Source organism: Caloenas nicobarica, chromosome 18 (genome assembly GCF_036013445.1).
Source record: "Caloenas nicobarica isolate bCalNic1 chromosome 18, bCalNic1.hap1, whole genome shotgun sequence".
In the NCBI taxonomy this organism is placed as follows: Eukaryota; Metazoa; Chordata; class Aves; order Columbiformes; family Columbidae; genus Caloenas; species Caloenas nicobarica.
The window spans coordinates 7,087,044-7,097,134 of NC_088262.1; the positions used below are offsets into that span (position 1 = coordinate 7,087,044).

Sequence of the window (10,091 nt, forward strand, 5' to 3'; positions counted from 1 at the left end):
CTTCCAGCCCTCTCCCAAGGTTTCCCCATATTCCTGCTCAACCCCTGGCTAAAGGGGTTTCCCCCTGCTCAGAGCCAGCCAGGTGGTGAAACTCAGTGAAATTACGTCTTTCCTAGTAAAATAAATGTGATTTTGGGGTGGAGGTTGAAGACCTCGATGAAAAGCTGCTCTGCGGGGCTGGCTCTGAGATACCCCTTTAGCAACAAACACCACACTTCTTTCCGAATACCTACTGTCCTAAATACTCACACAAACACAGCCATTATATGTTTGTCTGCTCTGGGTTTCCACCGCATCTCCCGGGGATCCGTTCCCCTCTAAACCAGCCTGTGTTTCAGGACGATGCTCAGTCCAAGCAGAAACACGGCAATCGAAGCGTGTTTCACCAGTGCCTGCTCCTCTCTCGCAGCCGTGGTGGCTCGGGCAGGCTGGGATCAGGCTGGCACCGCAGCACCCGCGTTCAGACGCCCCGACGCAAACACGTGCACGTCACACGCCGAGGGACCCGCTCCGATGGCCGAACAGCCGCTGGGCTTAGCGCGGGCACGTTTCTGCCACGCCGCCTTCCTCATCTGCTGGCATGAAGCTGTGCTGCTCCTCTGGAGTCTGTAAGCGAGAGGATAAAGCTGTCAGCTGCTGGCTCGGTGCGTGGATTCCTGCTGCAAAGCCAGCTCTGGTCCTCCTCCAGGGCAGAGGGAGAGGACGACAACGCAAGCCTGTTCCATTGCGTCAAGCGGAGCCTCTCACAAGAGCCTTACAGCAAGGCGGGGGGTCTGAGCTGCCTTTGGTGTTGCAGGGAGAGCTGTGGGGAATAAATCCACAGAGGGTTACCAGCTCCAGGGACTCACGCCAGGCACACACCACCCCTGTGCCACCAGCCCCTGCAGCCTGAGAGGTTGGTACCCTTACAACCTGCCTTTTCCTTTTGCTTTCAGCCACCCTTAGAGGCCAGATCCTGAGCCTGCCGCACTCCTGCCCAAATAACCCATTTACATCTCAGACCAGGAATTTATTTTGCAGCTTCTGGATGGATGATCCTGCTGCAGATCTTTGCACAAAGTGCTGTGGGTTGTGAGTTGTGCATCTGGAAAGAAACTGTTTCTCCCGTTATTAGTTCATTCTCACTGCAGCGAGAGCGTAGACCTGGCCTCCCTGCAAACTGCCCACAGCTCAAGGGAGACCAAAGTCACCACCATTGTCAATAAACCCAAATACTAGTGCCCCGCTGTGAGTGTTTGAGGGCACAAGGAGCTGGGGCAGCTCCTGGAGGGGGAGAGCTCCCTGGGGCTGGGCTTTCCACAGGAGCTGCTCCTTCCATCTGTGAAGGCTCTGAAGGAACAAACGAGGCAATTTTGCAGGCAGGAAGAGAAGAGAGATGTGAAAAAGATTTGTTATGGCTGCTGTGAATTACCCTGATCCCTAACTCCTGGGGAAAGATTCTCCTGCGAACCTGAGCTCACCTCTGGGGTGTTTTGGTGCAAGGATTTAGCTCTATGTTGGACAATGTATACATTTGCAGTCGAAGAGGACCCTCATTCCAAAAAATTACATGCCGCAGCCGCTGGGGTTAGACAAGCCCTCTCCCAGTGACCGCTGAGGGGGAGTAATAAGAAAAATCAGCCGGACCCCCCGTTTTGAGTGTCCAGCTCCCTTTGGGGTGCCCAGCCCCGCTACCCCAGCCCCTTCCCTGGGAGTTGCATCACCGAAGGACATTTTGCCGCACCGAGTTTCGCCCCTCCCCGAGCAAACCGGTCCAAGCCCCTTTGCCGGGTTGGGGGGGTATTTATCCCCGTGGGGAGCGGGGGGGGCCGGGCTTTCCCCCCGGGGCCGCGGCGGGGCGGGCTGGGGGCGCGATGTGCGGGGCCGGCCGGGAGCCCCCGCCCCGGAGTCCGTCCCGCTCCGCCGGCGGGAGGGACCGTGCCGGCCGCCGGAGCCGCACCGCGCGGGCTCCCAGCCCACCCGGAGGAAGGGAAGGGCGCCCGGCTGCCGTGCACCCCCCTGCATCCCTCCCGCACCTCCGGGGCTCCCCCTGCATCCCCCGGTAACCCCGGCCGGCTCTGCCTGTGCCCCACCGGGTTCCTCTCCGCACTCTCCGTGCACCCCCTTTCCCGTGCATCTCCCGTGTGCTCTCGGGGCGCCTCTTTTCCCGTGCATGCCCCGTACGCTCCCCGCTGCACTCTCTGTGCACCCCCTTTTCCTTCGCGTCCCTGCTGCCCTCCCCGCTGTGCTCTCCGTGCACCCCTTCCCCGTGCGATCCCCGATACACCCCCCACCACGCTCTCTGTGCATCCCCTTTCCCGTGCATCCCTGTCACATCTCCGCTCCCCCTCTGCGCGCCCCCAGCGCAGTCTCCACGCACGCTCCTCTGTCCATCCCCGCTGTGCGTTCGGCGCACACTTGTTGTGCGCTCCCGGCCATGAACAGCTCGGCAACGGGCTTGGAGGGGGACTGGCAGCCCGAGTCGGTGATCATCCCGCTGCTGTACCTCCTCATCTTCCTTGTGGGCACGGTGGGCAACTGCCTGGTCCTGGCTGTGCTGCTGCGCAACGGGCAGGTGAAGAACACCACCAACCTCTTCATCTTCAACCTGGGGGTGGCCGACCTCTGCTTCATCCTCTTCTGCGTCCCCTTCCAAGCCACCATCTACACCCTGGAGGGCTGGGTGTTCGGGGCCTTCATGTGCAAGGCCGTCCACTTCTTCATCTACCTCACCATGTACGCCAGCAGCTTCACCCTGGCCACCGTCTCCCTCGACAGGTAGGAAAGGGGACGGGGGTGCTCCCTGGACCCTGAGAGTCCCACCTATCTGGATCCCCCCTGGCAGGAGAAGGGACAGAGTCCCCTAGAACCAAGCCCCAATTGCTGTGACTTCCCAAGGCTCCCGGGGGAATCCAGGCGCATTTCCCAGTTCATGTGTGCAGGGAAATGCAACCACTGGGGACAGGATCTAGCAGAGAGGGTTGGATTTGACCTCGTGTACCCAGCTGGAGGAGGTTTTCAGGCACCAAAGCTGTAGGACTGGGGTTTATCCATGGGTTCTGGCAGCTGAAGGGTGAATAGAAAAGCAGAGAGAAAAAGTTTAGTCCCTGCGCAGCCCTGGGATGAGAGGAGGGAGCCCTTACTCTCTAGACAACCCACAGCAAAGAGGGCAAACCTTGGGGAGGAGAAGACACTGAGATGTTTGAACTGGGACACTGCTTTTCCCACTCTCCCCTTTTATTAGCAAAATGTCCCTTTCTGTCCCAGTGCTGTCCCTTGTCCCAGTGACTGTCCCAGGGTGGATTTTAGCCGGGAAGCTCTGTAGAAGGCAGCCTGTTGCTCCTGCCTGTATTTTACCCCATCCCAGCTCAGCCTCAGGCTCCGCAAGGGCTGGTGAGTTACTGACCCACAGCAAGAGGTAGGGAGGGAGCTCCTGGTATTGCTCTGCTCGGTGCTCGAAACCCGTGAGACAGTGGGATGTGGAAAGTCCTCCTGAAAGTCCCCTGGGAAGAGTCACAACAGCCCCCGAGGGGGGCTGGATCCTGCCATCCCAGCACAGCACCGCGCTGGCTGCCAGGACAGACCCCCCAGCCCGCCAGGAGCTGAACCAGACCCAGGGTCTGCCTCTCCTCCCGCATCCCACCGAGCTGGGAGGAATGGAGCTGTCAAGCACCTCGGGGCTTGCATGAGGCTTTAGATCTGGGCACAATTAAGGAACCAGCTAACTGCAGAACTGAAAACGGGTGATGTGCTTTTGCGCATGTCAGCATGAGGAAGGGGGTGTCTGGGGACCCTGGGGACTTGCTCCTGCCTCCATATCCTCACCGCCATTTTCACTTGTGCCAGACAAAATGATGATCAAGTGAGGATCTGCTGGGACAGAAAGGGAGCATCCCTGTCTTCCCCACAAGCATCACTGGGAGGTGAGAGGGTGACAGGATAGTGTTGCGGAAAAGGATCCTCCTCACCCCCCTGTGCTGCACAGGGACTCTGAGAAACACCAGGGAATCTACTGTGGGACTAATTGCCCTGGAAAGCTCAAATCCACCACTTCTGCCCTTTCTGCAATCTGCTCCTGGAGCAGCTCTCTATGCCCTCCTGCAGTTGTGTCCCTCTCCCTTTCTCATGCAGGTATTTGGCCATACGCTACCCCCTGCACTCCAGGGAGCTGAGGACACCCAGAAACGCCCTCACAGCCATCTGCTTCATCTGGGGGCTTTCTGTCATCTTCTCAGGCCCTTACCTCAGCTACTACCAAGAGTTCCAGTTGGCCAACCTGACCGTCTGCCACCCCATCTGGGAGATCTCCCAGCGCAAGGTCATGGACACATGCACCTTCATCTTCAGCTACGTCATCCCAGTGCTGATCCTGAGCCTCACTTACGTGCGGACTATTCGTTACCTGTGGAGGTCCGTGGACCCTCTCCAAGACATGTCAGAGTCCAAGAAGGCCAAGCGAAAGGTCACCAGGATGGTCATCATTGTAGCCGTCCTGTTCTGCCTCTGTTGGCTGCCCCATCACCTGGTCATCCTCTGCGTCTGGTTCGGGTACTTCCCCCTCAATCACGCTACGTACGTGCTCCGCATCCTCTCACATCTCATCTCCTACGCCAACTCCTGCGTGAACCCCATCGTCTACGCCCTGGTCTCCAAACACTTCCGCAAGGGCTTCAAGCAGATCTTCATCTGCCTCTTGCGCAAGAAGGCAGCCAACAAGGTGCACGTGGCCCAAGTGACAAACACCGTCAGCACGCTGGAGGCAGAGCTCAGCGAGGCAACCCACGGCAGCAAAGCCCTGCGCAGCCGCTCGTCCCTGCACTGCAAGGTCCCAGAGCCTGTGGGACATCAGCAGAAAGCAGATGGTTCCTTCACCACCTTCAACGTCACCTAGCAGAGCTCCTTCCCACCCCCCAGCTTCACAGCCTCCTGCAGCATCGCAGGGCTGGGGATGGGCTACGTTTTGGGTTAAAATGTGTGAAATCGTACCCTTTTTTCATGCAAATGCACCCAGATATCATAACTGTTAAAGAAATGCTGCTGGCTATGGGCTCAGCCAAGCGACCAACTAAGGATCCGAGGGCAGGATTTGCTTCCACTGAGTTGGGAGTGGAGAGATCAAACCCGAAATCAGCTCTCAGGTATAATCATGGACGGACTTACACACTGTTGCATCTACACCTGGAGCCTACTGAAAGCTTTGGTCCCTCCAACCAACACAGCATCTGGCTGGAGTTGACAGGGTGCACTTTTAGGAATATTTGGGAAGTTTTGGTTTGTTCGTGTCCCGGTTCAGGAGCTGCGTCCCAGGGCAGCGCTGGCCACAGCCACATGGGCACAAATCCAGCTCAGGTAGGGAAAATCTAGGAGAGAAATGTGGAAATCCAGAGACAAACCCTCCTGGCGCAGTCAGTGCTGGTTGGGCTTTAACCTCTCCCTGGGGCTCATGGATTGGGGGGAAGTTTCCCCAAGATAGAGCGCGGCTGGAAGCAGCACCCAGAGCTGAGCCTAGTGCCATGGCCTGAGTACGGGACTGCTGAGGGGCTGTGTGAATACCAAGGGATCCCAGTCAGCCGGGAAGCCGCAATAAACCCTCTATTCTGCATCCCGTGTCCCGCTGCCTTGTGATACCCCTTGGTCCACAGCGGAGGAGGGGAGGGTGCTGGAGGGGTGGTGGGACCCACTGGCCCAAGGGAAACTGTGGCCAGTGGGGGAGTTGAAGCCATGGGTTATGTCCAAGCACATCCATTGAGGAGGGGAACCACCGCAGCATGAGGAACAGCCCTATACTCGCCTTAACGCAGCTGTACCCATGCACGAGAGGCTGATGTGACTCACGTGTGTCCTGGTCTAAACGCTGCGAAGGCCCCACGAGCGGTTGAGCCTCGTGACCACGGTCGGCCAAGGGCTTTATTTAGAGACCCATCGTTTTGTGAGCTGAAGAGCATCACCGGAATAGGATCAATTAACACTTTTGAAAATGCTGCGGCAGAGCAGAGCCAGAGGAGGCGATGAAAACATATAGGAGCTGTGCTGAGCATCCCTCTGATGCCCAGGGCTGTTCCCCAGCAGCACCAAGCACCCATGAAGATCAGGTCTCTATAAATAGCCATTACAGAGGGTATAAATCTGTCTGCACAGATTTCTCTCCTTGTGACACACCCATGGCAGGATGGGGATGTGATGCAGGAGGTTATTTCTATCTGGGTCCCTGGCTCTCCCTGGGGTTCTGCTCCAGGGTCCAGGTCCCAACACAGCCCTGCTCCTCTCCATCCCTTCCCAGTGCTTGGCCTTTCTTCCTGGGAAGCTTTGGGCTGTCAAATATTTGTTTTCCTCTGCTTAATGTTATTATAACCAGATCTTCCTGTCCCCATGCAGAGGGTCATAAATCAGCCACTACATCATATCAATAACCATTATATTTAGTCTAAGCCTGCTCACAGCATAAGTCACAGGGAGCAAGCATATAAACACCTCTATTACTTATATCTGCATTTATCTCCCCTGCTCAACCCTCTCCAGCCAGGGAAAACACAAATCAGCCATGCAAATGAAGCTAAAAGCCTCATCTTCCTCCTGCCCTCATCCAGCTCTGCTCAGAGAGCCACGGGGTGGGGACGGTGTCGCAGCACCTCTGCATTCCCCAAGGACACGGGTCCCTGTGCTGGCATGGCTGGGGGTGCAGCATCTCCTGTCCCTTCATGCCATGGCAGAGGACACACCAACCCTGCTCCCCCCCAGACTTGTTTTGGGGTTTTTTTCCCTTTCATGCCCAGCTGCACCCACAGATCTCAACCTGAGATGCTGCAGGGCGTTGTGGTGCCAGTCCCTGGGTCGCACCAGAGGAAGCCCCACAGAGTCAGCACTCAATTTTAAGCCCTGGCTGTTCTTCATGCAGAGTTGAGTTTCCGGAAAGGTCGGGAGCTGCTCCTGAGTTCATCTTTTTATAGTATTCACAAGAAAATAGAAATAACCATCTCATGGATGTACAAACCAGCCAGCAAACCTCCATCCATGCCTTGTGCCCTGGTGAGGGGCTCAAAATACATCTTTTTTTTTGGTTGGGCGGGGTGGGGGTAGGGGGGGAAGGAATTGGCGTGGTTCCCAGGTATCTTATCTCACCACGAAGGAAGAGCTGGGGTGTGAGGAGGAAGGAGCCGAAAGGAAGAGTGAACCTCCGGGGCTGCTGCTGCTCTTGCTACTGATGCTCAGTGTGAACCAGCACCCATCCCTAGGGGACCAGTGGGGAGCAGGGCCAGGCACAGGGCAGGCAGATGCACCCCAAACTCTTTGCCCAGCCCCGAAGGGGTCTCCTGGTGCCACTGTGGGAAAAGCCAGGGCCACAGCCTGGCCACCAGTCTCTCAGCCCCCAGGCTGGGGGACAACTCCGAGCAGCAGAGCTGCGTCTCTGGGGACCTGCTTCTTGTGGCTACCTTGGATCCTTTGACAGCAGCACCGTGGCCACCACGGAACAGCTGAAGAAAGCAGAGGTGACTCTGATCAGCAGCTCCCATGGGGCTGACCCCAAGTGAGAGCACTGGGCTGCGCAGGCAGTGAACCCCGCAGTCCCATCCTGGTGAAAGCAGGCTCATAACAACCAGCAAAAGTGCTAAATTACTGGCATTTTGGTATTGCATGGGAAAAGAGGCTCAAAATAGGATTAGCAGCTTAGAGCTGTGACTATTAGCTAGAGGAGAAAAGACAGCTCCCCCAAAACAGCTCATCAAAAAACACACACAACACAACAACACCCCCAAGAGCTGCTGCCCTTCAGCTTGGCTTTGCCGCAGGAGGCTGCTCATTTTGCAGCTTTGGATCTGAGGAGCCCCAAAATTGCTGGTTCCCATGCCAAGGAGGTTTGACAAAGAGCTTTTGCAGCCCCAACATAACAGTCAGTGCCAAGGAAGCCACAAGAGCAGGTAACACAGCCAGACCCTGCCATGTCCCCCTCACCTGCCCCCTGCAGCAAAAACAATGGGGCTCCAGCCCCAAGACCCTGAGAATCAGAGACATGTCCCCCAGAGCAGAACAGGAGGTGAGGGGAGGGTGTTACGCCCCACAGGAGCCTTAAAGGGAGGGAGCAGTGGGGAGGGCAGAGGGGACTCAGTCCCGGTACCATGGGGCAGCCACGTTTTGGGTTCGTGGCCCCTTCCCACAGTCTCGGCATCACTCGCAGCTCCATGCTCAGCTCATAGTGGGACGGGGGGTGCGAAGTGCTCGACCGTGAGAGAGCAACAGGGACGGTGCTGGCTGCCATGATCGCTCATATTTAATGCGTTGCAAAGACATTCCTTACCATAAAAAGCCAAGGAGCATGCAGAGCCATTCCCCAGCACTGCGCAGCATTGGATGCGACTTGGACACTTGAGGTCAGCCCAGAGGGGGTGAGCAGGTCTCCCCGCTCCCACCCCGAGGAAGGGGTGGCTCTGCCCAAAGCGTGCTGCTGCTCCCAAAGCAGCTCTGGCTGTTGCAGCGGCTGGTTGGCAGGGCTGGGAAGCCACCCATCTCCACAGGTTCCTTCCTTGTGCAGGGCAGAGGTGCAGGAAGGGTTAGAGCCTAGGTGAGTTGAGACTGGATGGAGAAACAGGGACTGGGTGGCTCCTCTGTCCCTTTAGCTCAGGGAAAACAAGGGTCTTGGGCTCCCACCTAAGGGCCACATGCCTGAGAGCAGCAGAGGCCACCTCTTCCCTTGGATACTCACCACTTCCAGCTCCTCCTCGCTGCACAGCTGCCACCAAGCCAGGATCTCCCCAGAGCACCCTCACCCTCATCCTTCCTCCAGATGTGGCCAGGGCATGCCTGGGGTAGAAAACAACCCAGCCAACTTCTGGTGCTAGGAAGGTAGCAGGACATTCTGCATTCCATTCTCTGACTGCATCTCCCCACCCTGAGCTGGACCAGCTCCTCACCAGCCCCAGATTAGTACAGCTTTCCTGGGGAAACGGGCTGACAGCAAACTCCAGAGATGCCTCTTTCAGATTAGGCCACAGAGGTGTTCCCAAAGCCAAGAGAACACGATGTGGTGCCATCCCAGACCTTATAGGATCTCATATGTTTTCTTTGAGCTCTGGTTAGCCCAGGAGCAGCAGCACAGGGAGGGTACCAGCTCCTGCACTAAAGCTCAGATGCTCCAGAAAGGCTCCAAGCAAAGTTCCCCCTTCCCGGCTTCACTTGCCACCATTCCAGGCGAATCTCCTCACCCCCGGATAAGCTGCAATAAAACATGTTTTACAGCCTCAGCCTGAGCACATCAACAAGTTCCACCCGCTCTCCTGGAAGAAGAAATTCAGATCAGACCCCTGCTGTGGCAATAACAGATCCAGAAAGATGGAATCCAGCTCCATCTGGTGAATGTCAGTGTGTGTATCCAGGAGGCTCGACATTGCACATAACACGAGCCAGCAGCGCTTTGCTTATGCTTAAACACACCTTGTCCAGCAGCTGCCAGCCTTCGAGATGCTCTTGATGCTGAAAGAGAAGAACGGCTATCACTGGAATCTCTGGTTGCCTCAAGTATTTGAGATCTAAAAGTAGGAGGGAAGGTCTGTGCAGGAAGGGCTCTTGCGTCAATGCTGTGAGCCTGCAGAGCCAGACACGTGAAAAACAGCCAAGTAGGTGCGATGAAGATTTGACCCCCCACAGTAATTCAGGTCTGGGCTGGACAAGCTTGTCGCATCTGCTGGTTTTTTCAGGTGTTTTCTGTGTAACTGAGAGCAGGTAGCATTTCAGATCACGCTCAGGTCCAGGCTGCGGAAGAGGAGGGAAGGGGTTTAGATAGGTCAGAGCACCCTGAAAAACATTCATCTGTGGAAAGTACAACCCAGGTGAGTGTCTGGGTCTGCCACAGGATCTGCCTTCTCATCCAGGCTCTAACATTCAACTCCCACATGACATGGGGCAAGACAGGTTGTCACCTCCCTGCTCTCTGCCACATGGCCCCTCTTATCCACCAGCACCAGACCCTTCCCAGGACGTGCAGCCCTGATGTCCCCACAGAACAGCCCCCCTCACCGCTGCAACTTTCACCACACAGAGCAGCCACCCCTGCTAGGAAAAGAGACAGAGTTGGTAGATGCCCAACAGCAGAAAGGTTAAAATGCAGCTCTCCACCTTTC

The 10,091-nt window shown here is 56.7% G+C and overlaps 1 protein-coding gene across 1 annotated transcript; it reads left to right on the plus strand.

Moving 5' to 3' along the window:
- Positions 1-2,152: 2,152 nt before the first annotated feature.
- Positions 2,153-4,870, plus strand: GALR2 (galanin receptor 2). Its single transcript, XM_065648018.1, has 2 exons — positions 2,153-2,757; positions 4,111-4,870. Exons 1-2 carry the CDS (start codon positions 2,153-2,155, stop codon positions 4,868-4,870), a joined length of 1,365 nt encoding a protein of 454 aa, XP_065504090.1.
- Positions 4,871-10,091: the final 5,221 nt, after the last annotated feature.